The following is a 16,571-nucleotide window of genomic DNA, read 5'->3' on the forward strand; positions in this document are numbered from 1 at the left end:
TGCAGGAAGAAGTAAGCTTGTAGGCCCTGTCTTCATGCCTCATTTTGCCATTAGAAAAAAACTTCTCTTAGAACTGCAGGGCTTTTTTTCAGAAGCTGATTTGCCATTATGAACCAGGCTCTGCTACTTCATATTTGCTGAAAATAAGCTAGTGCATGTGAAACACCTGAGACCAGATGCTTCCTTTCCCTCTATAATATGTAATCATCTCAGTGATGCAGGTAAGCAAAAAGAGGCAAGATACAAGTCTATTCTGGTTGTTTTCACATTTAGTTCACAGCACTGCAAAATGGAGATTGCTGGGCAGTGGCAAAGTTGTGTAGCACTGAAAAAATCATGTTGCCCGTTCTGTCAGTAAATATTTTTCAAGGACAGACTGGTCCCCAGCCTTTACCTATTTTGTCAATGAGAACAGTGTTACCCAAACACTATGGGAAAGAAAATTGTAACTGTTCCAGTTTCACCTTGCTGCTAATTGGCTGTGAACACCTGTATTAGAGATCATTTACATAAAGCATCCTTTTGAAAAGTTAGTCTGTTCAACAAGCCAAATGAGTTTATAAGCTCTTTACAGTGTTGGATAGCTCATGTGCTATTTAATAAGCATCTCTATAAATACAGTCAATTTGAGCAAGTTTCTGGCTTTTCTGACTTTTTGATGTGCTGCCTCTTCACTCCTCAAAGCAACTGGAGCAGTAGCAGTGGAGTAGGAAGGAGAGCTGCCATTAATCTTATTGTCAGCCAGTGCTGAACAGTAACATATAGCATTGAAACAAATTTCACGTGTTTATCTGCTGTTGGTGGGTCAGGGGCTGAGGGCAGCCTTCTGGAGAGGAAGCACAATGCTGGAAGTGCTGGCATCCTGCAGAGATGTCCTTGGTTGGGGATACCTCTTGCTTTACTTCAGATTCCAACACTGTGGATGTTGAAGTCTGAATTAGTCTTCCTAGACTTTGTACACAGAGGACAGAAATAGGTATGTTCTTTTAGGCTGTTGACTTGTTTGTCCTACTTTGGGGTCGTCTTCTGGTCTGGTGAATCTTGTCCTTTCTTTTTGTTGTCAACTGTTTTTACCTAACCCTTTCCAGCAAATGGGAAATGGAAGAGAAAAGATCCTTGATCTGTTTTACTAAGGAAATGCTTTTGTCTACTATAAACCCACTTTGTGTGAGAATCTAACCCTATTCCTAATGACTTTTGAATCTACTGGCTAATTTCCATCAGAGTTGACAGAGAAGCAGCAAACTGGGGATAAAAATATTTCCAGAAGTTTCATGAAAATAAGCAGCTGGGGAAAGAAGGAAAACTGTTTCTGTCCCTACAGAGCCTCTAGTGAATTGTAAAATTATTGGCACAAGGCAGAGTTGGAAACCTGGTTTAATTATTAGTTCACTGCACTAGTGTTCCTCTTATGGAACTGTCCTCTAGTTATAAACTTCTGTAACGGTCCATCATCATCCTTTCTTGTCTTCCCCCTGCCTCCCATCATTACTGGGTCTGCCCACAATGATGAGACTCCTTGCAACGTAGCTGTGAGGCAGAAGGGCAGTGACTTGCGCTATAAAAACAAAATCTGTTTGGCAGCTGGTGTGAAGACAGCTGCTCCAGCTCCCTCCCATCTGCTAACAGAATCACCTCATTTGGGACTGGGTGTTCAGCAAGAAAACCTTTGCTACCATGGATGAGCAATGTGGTGTATTTGGTCCCACAAAAGAAGCCAGTCACTTCTTTAATGCTACCTGGAGGAGCAGAATTTGCTGGCAAGTTTTTTAGCTAAGGGACTGTTTAATTCTACAGATGCTGGTGTTTCTTGACTTGTGAGAAATTAATTTCAAAGTGTAGTGGTGCTTTTCCAGGTTATAGCCGTAAAAGACACAAAGTCGTCTCCTTGTCCCCTTTTAGGGGGAAGGAGGGAGGGGTTATATTTGTGATTGTATGCTCATCTGCTTGTACACTTCTCAAACATACTAATGTGGTAATTGTTTAACACAGCTTCATAAATAAGTGTTACAGCGTTTTATGCATTTGAGCCTTTTTCTTGCTCCCTCCCTCTTTTTCTCAAGTTTCCTTATATGTATGAGATCTTCAAGTATAGCCTTTCTGTCCTTCAACTTTGCTTTTGTGACACTATTTACATATACACAAAGCACTGCCAGAGGTTTCCCAGTGCATTTGAGTTTCTGTCAGATTTTTCATAGAGATTCTTCTAGCTAGCAGGAAGGGATGTCTGAAACTCAAATGTGTAAGAAGTGCATTTTCTTTAGCTCTACCTATTTCTAATACACAAATGTCCCATGGGCTAGCTTGCTTTCATGATATATATAAGAAGAATATGTGGTACCATATATATGTGCATACAGAGAAATATTAATGCTGGAAATCATCATCTTAAACACCCTGATGGATTTTCCAAGGTAGATATGAAAACAAACGAGAGCATGAAGAACTGGGAGTCATCAACAGACAGGAGAAAAGGAAAAGATCAATTTATCCCTTCTTTGAAGATGAACTTGGATTTGTATTCTGGATGTATGGCTGAGATAGCTAGAAATCCTCAGAGAATATTCTAATATCCTGCTATGGCATCTGCATTTGAGAGAACAGTGAGCAATTCTGATTGCCTTTAGTCCAAGACTACCAGATACTGGCTTCCCTTGCAGTTGAAGGACACAAATAGTTGTATGGCCTAAATTGGCTATGTATAGAAAGTGTACTGAATACTGGTCTTCCTTATCTTAATGAACTCTATAGGCAGGTAAGACAAAGCAGCACTTTTTAATGGACTTTATGGTCTCGAATGTAGAAACACTAATAGCTATCTTTTAGGTGGTCACAGTAAGGCTAGTATGTCCATCTAATGTTACCACTCTTGCTTTGTTCTCAACATTTCACAAAGCACATACTGTAGATGTCAGAGACTACATTTCTCTCGAGCAGGTTGTACATTTCTGTGATACTGCTATGAGTAAGTAGTCTGGCCTCAGGAGGGAATAAAAGCAACCTGAGAAGCTTTTGTTACATAGTGAAGCATATTTGCATGCTGAAGGTGATGCCAGGTGACAGAAAGGTAGACAGGAGAGTACAAAATTGGGGGTGAAGGCAATGCTCACTCTGCCTGAGCTGACTTTGAGTTGTTCTGAGCATAGCGTTAGTGAAGATGCTGAGGAGTTCTGGGCTGAGTTTTTCAGGCATGTTGACAGGTTACATGCTGTCTTTGAAATGATTGTCACAAAGATGTGAAAATATACTCACGGTGCATGCTGTTCCTACCTGTTTGGTTGTTAAGTAAAATGAAAGCTCAGTCCTGGAAGAACAGATGGTGCAGTGTTGCCACCTTGTGCTGTGATGAGAGATTAGGAGCCTGGCATCCTGATAAAAGAAAAAGCACAACACTGTATTTTACAAAGCAAGACATTTCCTGCTGATTTGGGGGTTGGGATTAAGACCAGTGTGTTTTCCACCCTCCCCACCCCACTGCTGGTTTCTAAAAATTTATATAAATGTTTCAGTATTATTTGTCTTGGTATAGTAGCATGCAGGGTATTGAAATTCCATGTGACATGATTTTCTTATATAATTTTAAAAGCTTTATTTATACAATAGGAAAATATATTCATGCTCATATTTTCATAGTACATATAAAATTGAGCATTTCAATTGTGAGTTTTTGTTGCATTCTACCACTATTACTCCTACTGTTAGAATATAAATCCTGTGGATGGATACTACTCTACAAAGTAACTGTTACATTTGTAATTTATTTTTCATTTTTGTCACCTATAGTGTCCACAGTGCATCATGGCAAAAAATAATCACGTTGACTAATGTAGTGGAGAAAATGGCTATGGCGTTTTAGCTTTCTCCTGCAGAAGTTTTGCCTGCCTGGTTGTAGTAAAATTTATTTTCAGTTTCATGCTGAAAAATATTTTTTCTTAGAAAAACAGAAAAAATCCAAAATGTTTTTCTTAATCAAGACTAGAAGAGTGCTTGTGTTTTCTAGAAAGAAGACAAAAAGGGATTAGTAGGCTATAATGTATTATTTGTAATGTAATATTTTTTCTTAAAAAAAACCTCACAAAACCACTTTTTGCTTATTCAAAATTGGATGAGTGCTACAGTTTCTAAGAAGCTGATAAATAGGGATTAGTCAACTCTAAAGTAGGAGACCAACTTTTGTCCCATCTATGCCCTTAGTTGTCTTGTAATAGAGACCATCTTGAATGTTTTGCTTTCTCAAGCATTGTCTGATGGCAAAGTATGAGGTGTTAAAGGATGGAGTATGCCTGTCACATTATACTACAGTTTGTCCATTCACAACCATCATCCAGATTTCCTTGGCTTTCTTGTAGAAATTTTAGCTGCTGATCTGTTTCTCCAAGCTGAACAAGCCCAACTCTCTCAGCCTGTCTTCATAGGAGAGGTGCTCCAGCCCTCTGATCATCTTCATGGCCCTCCTCTGGACCTGCTTCAACAGGTCCATGTCTTTCCTGTGCTGAGGACCCCAGAGCTGGATGCAGTACTCCAGGTGGGGTCTCACCAGAGGGAAGTAGAGGGGCCCCCCTCAGGCTGCTGGCCGTGCTCCTTTTTAGGCAGCCCAGGATACGGTTGGCTTTCTGGGCTGTGAGTGCACATTGTGGGCTCATGTCCAGCTTTTGACTCACCAGTACCCCCAAGTCCTTCTCCACAGGCCTGCTCTCAATCCCTTCATCCCTCAGCCTGTATTGATACTAGAGGTTGCCCCAACCCATGTGCAGGACCTTGCACTTGGCCTTGTTGAAGCTTATGAGGTTCACATGGGCCCACCTCTTGAGCTTGTGCAGGTTCCTCTGGATGGCATCCCTTCCTACAGGCGTGTCAACTGCACCACTCAGCTTGGGGTCATCTGCAAACTTGCTGAGGGTGCACTTGATTCCACTGCCTATGTCATTGAAATATTTTGGTTCTTAAAATAGTGTTTCATTAACTGCTTTACAAAGTATTGCTTAAGACCATGCATGCAACATTAGAATGGGAAGAAGTGTTTTGATAACTTTCCAGGTGGATGTGGGAGATGGAAACTACTGAAAAAGACCCATTTAGGAGGACATTCTGCATGGATCCATTTTGCCAACTCTTACTATGTGATGACTGTGACTCATTTAGTTTCAGGGCAGCAGGTAGAGTAGCAGAGTAATTCACAAAGAAAGTAAAGCTTTTGTTTGGTTGGTTTTTTTAGACCGTTATGATGGAGATATGCCTTTCAAGTGATACTGTAAAGTCAGTAGCTTACCTGGGAATATTGCATTTAAGCTTAAATTAAAGATGTCCACAGCATTCTTCTTTGCTTTCCCAGGGCAAAAGAAGAGTTTACTTTCCCAAGAGGAAATAATAGCATTTAACTGACTCCTGGTTATTTTTTGTCTTCTTCCTTTTAATTTCTTGGAAATTACAGTGTGCCACACTTTGTAGAGCAAAGTTTTCTTTTTCCATTATTGCTTGTCCTCCTAAATATATGCGTCCTCTTAGTATCTGGGAGAAAAAAACCACTTTCTGAATACTGTTTATCAAAATACTGGTTTATTATTAGAACTTCTTCCTGTTTATTATTAACTACTTCCTTTAACTTTTGCTGTCTTAGAATGCATCTGGACTAAAAATAGGTATTTTTCATTGAGTATAGGTTCAGCATAATGCAGATAAATCTACTACACTGAAACTAGCAGACTTTGGCCTTGCAAAGCAGGTTACAAAACCCATATTTACTGTGTGTGGAACACCAACGTATGTTGCCCCTGAAATACTTGCTGAGAAGGGTGAGTGTATACATTTTATAATTTGTCATAAATCATACAATTACTGTGAACTTTCTAATCATGGAAATATTCCAGAGTGTTTCAACCTCCTGATATGTCTTTACAGGGTAGGAGTTTGGCTGCAGTGTAATCTGTGAAAGGAAAGGAGACCTTTCAGCTTTTGACAAACACAAGCATGACATCAGTCATGTTTGCATTATTAATGTCTATGGTAAAATAACACGGATTTCCAAACAGACAAGCCATAAAATATCATAGATGGTAATTGCTGAAGTGGGGAAATAAGCAAAAGTTCACCTTGCAGCCTGAGAGTGTCAGCTGCATTTCATGACTAACCCAAACAACTTTCCAAGGCTCCTAATGATGCAAAAACATTGTGAACATGTATGTTAAACTTGTATAAGAAGCCAAACCATGTTTCACATCAGAAGAAATTTTGGAGATTTTATATCAGAAAAGATTCAGACCTGGAAAGAAGTCAGTATTGTTTATGACTCAAGCAAAACTATTTCTGTTTTTTGTTCTGTGGAGCTGGGTTGCACATCTCCAGTTATATCCAATTTCAATGGAAACTTGGCACTCTCTTAGTGCTTTTTCAAAGGGAATCTGGGGAGGACTATTTTAGAAATATATGCTGTGTTTTCTCAGTTAGTCTCTAATTGACACTGGCCTTGTGAGACAGTGTTTGTGAAACATGTTGAAGAGAGGCGCTTTGTGAGAGCTGTAGTTATTAACAGGCAGAGCAGCTCAGGTTGTAAGCATTGTGTACCAGCCACTTATTCTTCTGCTGACCTTGTGTTTCTGAGAAACTGAGCAGAGCTTCTGTGTTTCTTGGAAAATAGAATGAAAAAGAAACAGTTCCCTACCAGTTGTGAGTTTTCTTTCTAAAACAGGACTCCTTGTCTTTTTTTCCTTAGGCTACGGGCTCGAAGTAGATATGTGGGCAGCAGGTGTAATCCTTTACATTCTACTCTGTGGTTTTCCCCCTTTTCGGAGTCAGGAACGTGATCAAGAAGAACTGTTTCAGATCATACAGCTAGGTCACTACGAGTTCCTTTCCCCATACTGGGACAATATTTCTGCAGGTAAGATTCAACACATATAGCAGATTTGAGAACTGACAGACTTCCCTGGAGTGGGACTCCCTTTTGATCAGGACAGAGAGCTCAGTGAATTTGAGGGTGTCTTGCAGATCTCTTCTGTGTGATTCTCTGTTTGCTTTAAATGTGAATTTAGTCCTCAGTATTGATGGCTGTGAATCTGGATATTAGGACTGATTGATTTAATGGATTGCTCCCTTTCTGAGGCAAGAACAAGGTTCCTCAGTTTGCTTATATGAATTGTCTTTGTGGAAAAAGGTATCAAAATAATCTGCAAGGTTGTGTTCAATTGTAAAGATGTATGCAAAAATCTCAAAAGATGAGAATTAAATCCTTGTTCTGCAGAATGCAGTGTAGATTTTCTGTTGAGATCAGTGGGGTCTGCACGTAGTAGTTTTTTCCTTCTCACAGGCTAGTATAATGTCTCTTGTGCACTCTTCAAAATCAGAAACCCTGAAACCCCTCTATCCCTATACAGTCCCTTAAAGAATACGCTCAACAGCATTCTATGACTTCTAAGCTCCTTGAGGGATGAGATACCAAAGCTAATTCCTGTGAATCTGAACACCTAGCCTGATGCCTTCAGCATGCTTTCAAGATTAAATTCCCTTCACTCTCCCCTTTCTGAAGGGGAGAGTGGTATCAGTAAAAGATATGTTGGAGATTTAACTTCTCCTGTCACTACTTCTAAATCCAGTTGTTAGAATATCTCCTGGGGATAGTCACAAAAGTCGTTGTGGTAAAACTAATAAGAAAAAATAAGGACATTTTGTGTAGGTATATAACTGTCAGCATCATCACATCACTGTTCTTTTCCCCTCTCTCCTGTTCTTTCCTCCATAATAGCAGCAAAAGACCTCATAACCAGGCTGTTGATAGTGGATCCCCAGAAGCGCTACACAGCACGACAAGTACTTCAGCACCCTTGGATCAGAACAGCTGGAAAAACTAACAGCAGAAATTTGCAGAGGGAAGTGACAATAAATATTGAGCGTCATTTCCGGGCCCAGCGCCGAAAGGAAGTTGCAGATAAGGACACATGAAATCTCTTCAAGCTTGTTTAGTCGTCTTTTTATTGATTAACAAATTATTTATGTTTTCTTTTCTAAATGAATTGGGCCTTTAGCATATAGCTGTTGCTGGCAATCGCCATGCCTTTTTTTTTGATTTTGAGATTCTGAGAAAGGACAGAGATCAAATTCGCACCCACTTCCCTCTGTTGTTACATAGCAGTCTCTCCATTGACAGCAGTGGGGACTAGGTATTTCCTGGAGGGTATCTATTATTTTTCTTTTAAATACTGATTTGGGCTTTTACATTATGTATACCTTTTAGATAAATGTTTGCTTCTGTGGCTGACACTAGTGATGACTATGAAATGCTTTCTCTTGTCTCTTTTTGTATGATACCTTCTAGGAGTTTTGTGTTTATAATGTTTTGTGTTTATAATGTTTTCAAAATAGCTGTCTGCGTACACATCCTGTACTAATTCTCTAAACTGTCTTTTCATCAATTCTTGCTAGCAATGGAGGAGGAGAAGGAATAAAAAAAAGTAAATATATCCTTTAGCTGTAGAATATGTTAAATAAGCAGCAAGATACTATTTATTAAATAGAGAGGGAAGAAAAATCCTTATAGACTAAATCAGATATTTTATGATATCTCGCTTGGCAACATCTTTCATTGGATGTTCTCATGGACAAGTCAATAGACTGTACCATGTTCTGTTAAACTATGGTAGTGTTGTGTAGTATGGTAGTTTCACTTGTTTATGAGAAGAAGTAGCAAGATATCATGGCTGATACCTTTTCAAGACTGTAACAATAACTTTCAAAGTGCTTTTCTTCCTACTCTGGGAAGTAGGAAGTTAAGCAATTCTAAGGGAACTTTGGTTCTTTTCCCAAAGGTGTATTTATGGAATGCTAACCCAAGCATTTTTTCATACTGATTTTCTTCTCAGGAGCCATCCATGTGCCTCTGTGACTCTTCCATGCTGATGGAGAATAGAAAGCTAGGAAGCTGCTTTTGTGACTTGAGATATCCCTTACCTTCATGGTTCCCCTTTCATCAACACACTTCACCGCTGAATTGCTTTTATACACTTTTTCAGTGTAGTTTAGCAATTGTTTGGGATTGTTTTTTTTTTCCTTGTTGCCTTCCCTGAGGACTCTTTCTTTGCTTCCATGAGAATGGGCAATGGGATGAAATTACATTAAAATTCAGCTTGGGGAAAAACAACAACTTGTTGGCTATGGAAAGGTCTCCCAGGGGAAGTGTCATGCATATGTTTTTTATTATTTGATTGGATGCAGTTTTGAAGAAATCCTGGAGGGGAAAAATACAGTCCTGAGAAGGGCCATGACCTAGAATAGCTTATGAATTTCAGAACTTTTGGTTAACTAATCAAATCCAAAAAGCACTTGAGTTGTCTGTTTTATAATGTTTTGTCCATGAATTCCATGTGCTAGCAAATAATATTGACATTAAAATATCAGTGGTATTAGCATTGAATTCCTAGCTTATAGAAATGAATGAGGGTATTTTACAACTGCAGAGCTGCTGCTCTGCCGATGTATTTCATAATGAGAAATGTCAGAAGCATTTCAGAATCAGTAGAACATTTTCATAACTATATGAACCAGAATATTATTTTTGGTGAGTGCTAATGTTTTGTGTGAACTTTATGAATTACCAAAAAGTGTGGGATACTGTCATGATGTATCTGTTTCAACTTGTGACAGTTTTGCTCTAAGAATAATGTATGAAGGTAGAGACAACTTGGATCTTTAAGGGGAATTGCACTTTCAATCAAACTGGCTTATTTTAAATACATATTGGAATAAGACTTGCTGTGGAGTTCAAGAATTTCTGTAACAAACAAGTCAAATCTTTACTGTATGCCCAAGTAATATGTGTATGATATGTCATACTGTTGTCCCAAAAACAAGATCGTGTACCTGGTCTGCAATATGCCAATATACACACAGAGCAGAGGTATTTATTTCATGTCTGCGCAGAGATAGGTGCCAGGTGGTAATTCCACAAACCTAGCACACTACACAAAGAAACTATAACATATTTGTCTTGTTTCAGGATTAGAAAAAACGCCCTAAATTTATGCTCATTAGTTAGTAATGACTACATCATCTGCTATTGGTTAAACATATTTAAATTAGCACACATGCTCCTTGAGAGGGTGTGTGTGGGTAATTTGCAGAGTCCTTTGAGTTGGTGGTCTGATCTCCCCCTGCCGCCTTTACCTTTTCCCCAGTTACCGCAGATTTTTGTTGACTTGATGCCTCTTTGGCAATCACTCAGCTCTCAGTGCCTTCTGGGGCAGCATGTTTCCTTTTTACCAGTCTTTCAGTTCCTCTTCAAGGGTACAGTCCTTAGCAAAGCAATGCAATATATTTCACCCTAAATTAAAGTGTCTAAGCATTAACCCGAATGAGTTTCTGTCCCTGTAAAGTGGAAAATTCTGCTTTATAGATATAAATACCTCTGCTTTAGAGGCCCTGAGTCAGGAAGACTTTCTCTTTTCCTGAAAAGAATGGATTTAAGTACTTTCCGGAGTTAAGGCTGTGTGTAATCTCATATTCTGAATGCATTACGTGGTCTTTGAGCACTAGTAATAACTTCTCCTTTGTTAATTTAAGTTTATTTTGGATAGGAAACTGGAAAAATATCTTCTGACTTGCAATATTATATTTTGTAATGATCTTATTTTTAATATAGTCATTTAGGAATAAAGTTTGAAGTGACAAATAGAATACTTTATCAGCAACGAATCTGACATTTTGGAGATCGTGTTATGAGTTGCCTTTTTCACCTTTAAGAACCTGTTTACAGCCTTATTCATAGTGCAGAAGACAGAGAATTTGCTTTTCATGAATATAAAAGTAATTATTCTTTCAAAGATTTTGTTTTTCTCTCAAGTTCTCTGCTCTGGGTCCCAGACAGACTAAACATGGACTGTGCTGTGTGCTGTCACTGCATTGAATCCGTAAGTACAGACCCTGTTGGGGCAGCATCGGGGGACTGGTTCATTGGTGTTGCTAAAAGACATGTGGCATTAGGCCCTCCTTCTTCAGGTTGGAGGCTGAAAAAGCTTCCAGGTGCTTCTCAGAGTTTTTGCCTCTTTCTTTCTCTCTCCTACTTAGATATTCCTTCTTTTCTCCCATTATTTCCACTGTTCCTGCTCTGCCTCTGTGCTGCTTTAAGGAGTCTGGGTCCCCAATCATTATGGTTTAAGTTGCTTGGAGGAATGAGAACACATATGATTTTGGTGAGCTCAGCCTCAAGCATTGTTTGCTGATGTTGAAAGTTGGTAAGATTAGAGAGGACTCAGACAAAAAAAACTGGTAAAAATCCCTTATTGGTCTCCAAGATCTCCAGTGCCCCCTCATCTCCTACTGGCTTTTCTCAAGCTTTTCTCTTCCTACTGCATGACACTCCAACTCAAACCTGATCTTTATGCCCTATAAGACAGTTTCTCATACACAAACCAAATTTACACTCTAGGGGTGAGGATTTTTGCTGTTTTCGCTTTGTTTCCTGAGATTTTTGTAATGATTGCTGTCTCTTTGGGTTCTGGAGACATCTTCCCCTTATGCTTACATTTCTTGATTGGTCCCTTGGTCTACAGGAAGTCTGAGGAAGCTCAAAACTAGGGAAGATTAAAGTCTCACAAGAGAGCAAGTTCTTGCTGGTTCATTAGGAGGAAGAAATATCCCTCCTTGCCCTTTGTTAAATCTTTGTGATTTAGTCCCTCATATAACCTTATACTCCTCTGAAAGTAAAACTAGTTATAGTGTCCTTAGCTCTTTAGATACTAACAATGAAGAAAGTTGGAATGTACTATTAAGAAAAGCAAACAAAAAACCCCCAAAAGCTAAGTGCAAAGTATGAATTCATATTGCAGACCTCAATAGAAAAGATCCACTTACACAGGATTTGCTAGGTCTAAGGCAACAGAAGGGAACAAACTGTTTCTTTCCTGAAAGCTTTTGCAAATTAGTTGAGTAGGAATCTTTCCATGCCTCTTAAAAGTGTTGGTTGATTCTTGTCTCACAGCCAGAGATACTGACTGAGTTCTAGTTATTCCAGGGTTATTTCATTACTATCTGGTATTGACTATTCAAAATTTTTTCTCTCTTTAGAAACCAGAGACCCTGACTCTCCATTATCTTTAGATAGACTTGGCTATTCACTAGCTGGTTGCAGTTTTTAAGCACACTCTTATGTTTCCATGCCCTAACTGTAAGACTTCTCAGACTTTTGAGGCACCAAGATCCAAACATATAGAATTCGTTTATCAATATTTCATTTCCTAGTGATACACATGCCTCATAGTCAGAGTTGCTTATTTTTTTATTATTACTGGGTCAGAACTTAAAACCACAGTCAAGAGTTTCAACTACAGTAGTGACAAAAGTGGTCGCTACAGGATAACTAGGGTCTACATAAGGATGTGCTATTCCCAGGGATCAGCCGAGGACTCCTGTGAAGCATTTTGAGCATTCTTGAAAGCCAGCGTTACTAGCTTTGTGCATCATAAACTTTTCTTGACTGTGTTAGGAGTTTCTGAATATTAAGTGCAGGCTTTTAGTGACTGCCTGTGACTGACAAGCTAAGTAGAAACTCCCTCCAGTGATACACTTTTCACTGTCTAAAGATAAAGCAGTCCCTGGATGTCCTCTTCCATTTGTCCACCAAGGTCAACTTCTTCACTTTCATGTATGCTATTACATTTCATTGATCCTAGACCTCACCTACCTATTTTCTAACACCTATCACCTGTCTACTGTCACCTACCTATCTTCTCCCCTCAGATCACTCATTACTGAAAGATGGTGAAATCTGCACATATTAATATGTTTTTCATCAGGGCATGCTGGCCACATATGAAAAAAATTATCAGAATTGGGAAACAGGAATGTGGCCAGTGCAGGAAATAAGCAACATTTTTTGAAAGTATTTAGGCATCTCAAAGCGTGCAAAAGGTACTAGCATTTCACACTGCATAGTGCTTAACTACCTTAAAACAAAAAATGAGAATTTGGTCCCTATCTGTACTTTAGTCACCTTATATTTAAAAATGTGTGTCCAAGAGACAGAAACTTAGCAGGACAGCAGAGACTCTATTTCCTCTGAGACAGACACTAATTTCTCTTACTCAGGGTCACCTCTTCTTCATCTATGATTTGTTTAGCTGCCTTGTGGAATAGCTGAACTCAGAAACCATTAGATGTGCCATCTCAGTATAGTGTTCTGACTGGCATGATAGGTGCATCTGTTGTATCTCAGTTATTTCAATTTTTGACTGTAGGGTAAAAGAGGGGTCGTGGAATGTTATCCACTGAACTTGAGTCTTTTGGGTTATGATCCTACTGTGAAAGTGAAATTTCTGGAGTTGACTGTTTGATTTTCTGCAAGTATCTGGATTTGGGGTGGTATTCAGTCTGCTTGAAAATATAGTAAATTTGCTGTGTTTATAAACTGATCTTCCCAAAGACAAGTAAGTATCAGTCTGAAATCTTCCTCCTGTCATTTCTTCTGTTGCCTAGATTTCTTTTAATTTCAGCAATCTAAGGAAAATGCTTCTTATGTTCCTGGGCATGCATTTTTCCGTCCTCTCTGAGTCCACCAGTACAACTCTTTACGGTTGACATTCTTGCTTCTGAAAGGAATATGGGCACTTTAACTGGACTAACAGCGTATATTTGGCACTGTTTGTTCTACAAACTGTTGTTTATTTGCAACTGGGCTGAAGGTGTCATTTTCTAAATTAAAAAGCATAGACTTCAGCAGAAAAGTGCTTCTTCCCCCCACCAATAAAGACAAACTATATAATGGATGTTATATTTCAATATTCTTTCCAATAAATCAAGAAACAATTACGTGGCCAAGTATTTTGACTTGTGGTTTGTTCCCTGTCCCCCCCCCCCCCCCGACAATTTATCTGTTTGGGAAATGCTTGTTTTAAAAGGTTTGCAATTTCATTATTACTGTGTATGCCTTCATTTACGTTTAAAAGGACTCATTCTAACGCTGCAGTACTTGAATACTTACAGATGTGTTTTTCTTTGCTGCTGTATATAATCCCATTAAAATCAACACAATTATTTGAAAAACTGGAGCTGAGATTCAAACACCATTTTTATCCCTGTACTGTTTGCCACGATGTTACAGCAATTATGACAAGCAGAGCTAGTTTCGTTGATGCTTAATGCACACAGAATGGGATTCTCCCATCATTAATTCTTATTCTGTAAAATCCAAGTTTACTTAGAAAAAAAGATTTTTCTTTGTTTGTGGAAACAGGCATTCTGGTTGAAATTGAGTTGATTGCAAAAGTGGCTTTTTCAAAGGACACATTTTCTTAGTAGCTTGTGTATATTTCACTTCAGTTATTAAAACTGGTATTTTCCTGCAGACCTGCAGTATCAACTGAAGCAATGGAAATAAAAATGTGTCTAATATATTGATGGTGTTTTCAAAGAAACTACCTTCTCTGGCTGTGAGCATGTGTGATAAAGGTTGTTGCCAGTGAGAATGAGTACAGACTCTCATTCATTACATATTGGTACTTAAAGAGACCACAGCCTCCACACTACTCTTGGAATAACTCTAGCCTGTTAGGAATGACTGACTTTTATGATAATCACACACATTTATTGTGGTGCATTTTAATGGTATTTATAGGTGGCTATAATTAAAAGTGATTTAATACTTTGCTGCTGGGAATTGAGATTCAGCTGTGTTTGCTGTGTTACTACTAGTTGAAGTCAGAGTCCGGCAATATATATATATTTTTTAAATGGGCTGTTAAAGTTGTCACTGCTACATGCTATTTTTTTGGAAGAGAAGAGATGACCCTTTGTATCATCCAGTTTGCTGATTCACTCCATTGTCTTGTGTTATAAACAGATGTTGTACTTCTGCAGAATTTCATCTTTCGAAATTAGAGCTGTTTTGACAATGTAGCAATTGGAAAAACAGAAAAAGTAAAGCTAATAAGCTTATACTGTTGATGGAAATATATTTTGTTTTCTGAATTCAGAAACTGAAATGAAGAATTGGAACCATCTAAAAATTAAGAGAAATGTAGGATTATTCCTGTAGAAAGTGTTTCAGCAATTCAAGCAATAAGAATAATTAACCTAGTGAGAGCACGAGCCATGCCGGACATTGCTAGGGATAAGTAGGTGCTACAACAGTCACCTTCCAAAAGTGTTTTGCTGTATTGAGATTGCTCTATTGGATAAAGGATGCAGGACTGGATAAGGGGTGCTCTTTCTAATCACTGGAAAAATGTGACAAAACGTTATTCCTGCGTCGTCATTGCTGTGTTAGTTCGTGAAGCTTTCTAAATTTCAGTGACAACCATTGTATTGTAATAAGGCCTTTCTCATGAAGAATTTCAGCATAAAATATTTTGGATAATGTTTAATGTCAAGAATTTCAGCACATTTTTTCTAGAAAATGGAAGTGTATGATTGTTAACTGCTATGGTAAGTTGTCAAGAAAATCTTATTGCTGGATTTTCAAAAAGAGTGTGATTTTGTGATCCTAAGCATTTGCAACTACTCAGCTTGCAATGTTGACACTTTTAATGATATTGTAATGCTTCAGCATATAAACTTATTATTTAACAGGCTCAGAAGAAACCTATGTTCCTAGTGTAAGGATGGAACTAAATGGGTCAAATACATTTTATTCATTTCAGCTTGGCTGGAAACATACTGGCCACAATTATATTCACGTGGTGACTGATGGGTGAAATGTGTATTATTGACCAATATTTCAAATGTTGTGTCCTTAAACATGCGAGCATGTTGGCTGTTTGGCTAAAGGCCAGCATCTGTCCTGATAGAGTATTATTTCTATGTACTTTAAACAAAGAGAGACAGACACCATGTAAAGTAGCCCCTCACTGTTTGAAAGAAAAAAGATTATGAAAGAAAAAAGTGAACACCCCCCCCAAAAAAAACCACCCCAAAACAAAACCCAACAAACAACCAAAACAATAAGAGGAAAAGCTGAAGAAAAAGTTAACTTTTTCCAAAATGTTTCAGTTTCTTAAATAAATCAATGCTGTGGACAAGTCTAACGAAGCTTTATGAGTGAAATAAAAAAATGTCTTTTACCTTGCTGGTGTGTAACGCTCCTGTGATGGTTCCCCAGTTATTTCTGTGTGTCTGGGGATAACTGATTCCAAGCAGACACTGTAGCAGCTGCTAGCTTTATCCCACCTGGATCATAATTCCCTAAAAATGGGACAGGAGGAGAATCCCTTAAAAGAAATAAAAGCAAAACTGCTCCACCATGTAAATAACTCTCAGCCACACAAGAATTTTATAAAGTTTATTCTTAAAAGCTTTCATAACTCACATGGTTAATCTTCAAGGGACAAATAGAGCTGGATGCTCAAATATAACGGTAATAAACCCCTCCTGACAGATGAAACCTCACATACATTAATGGCAAATGACCAGTAAGGTTGTAAAATTAGAATAATCCAAAATCTCTCTTTAGGTACACAGTTCACCTGGGGAAAGGCTGCGGGAAATATCAGGAAAACTTGAACAAAGATATGCAGATAAGACCCTTAATGACCAAGAAAATCAATCAGTTCTCTAATTGTCAAAACAGACCACTGAATGCGATGGTCACTGAA

At 38.4% G+C, this 16,571-nt stretch overlaps 1 protein-coding gene across 1 annotated transcript in view; it reads left to right on the plus strand.

Annotated features, from left to right (window-relative positions):
- DCLK3 (doublecortin like kinase 3) overlaps positions 1–15,962 on the plus strand; it is a 33,063-nt gene extending 17,101 nt beyond the window's left edge. Inside the window, exons 3-5 of the mRNA XM_075745485.1 lie at positions 5,660–5,792; positions 6,710–6,877; positions 7,739–15,962. Of these exons, the coding sequence (XP_075601600.1) occupies positions 5,660–5,792; positions 6,710–6,877; positions 7,739–7,935 (498 nt within the window). The 3' untranslated portion in view covers positions 7,936–15,962. The remainder of the gene's footprint in view (positions 1–5,659; positions 5,793–6,709; positions 6,878–7,738) is intronic.
- Positions 15,963–16,571: the final 609 nt, after the last annotated feature.

Source organism: Balearica regulorum, chromosome 2 (assembly GCF_011004875.1).
Source record: "Balearica regulorum gibbericeps isolate bBalReg1 chromosome 2, bBalReg1.pri, whole genome shotgun sequence".
Lineage (NCBI taxonomy): Eukaryota > Metazoa > Chordata > Aves > Gruiformes > Gruidae > Balearica > Balearica regulorum.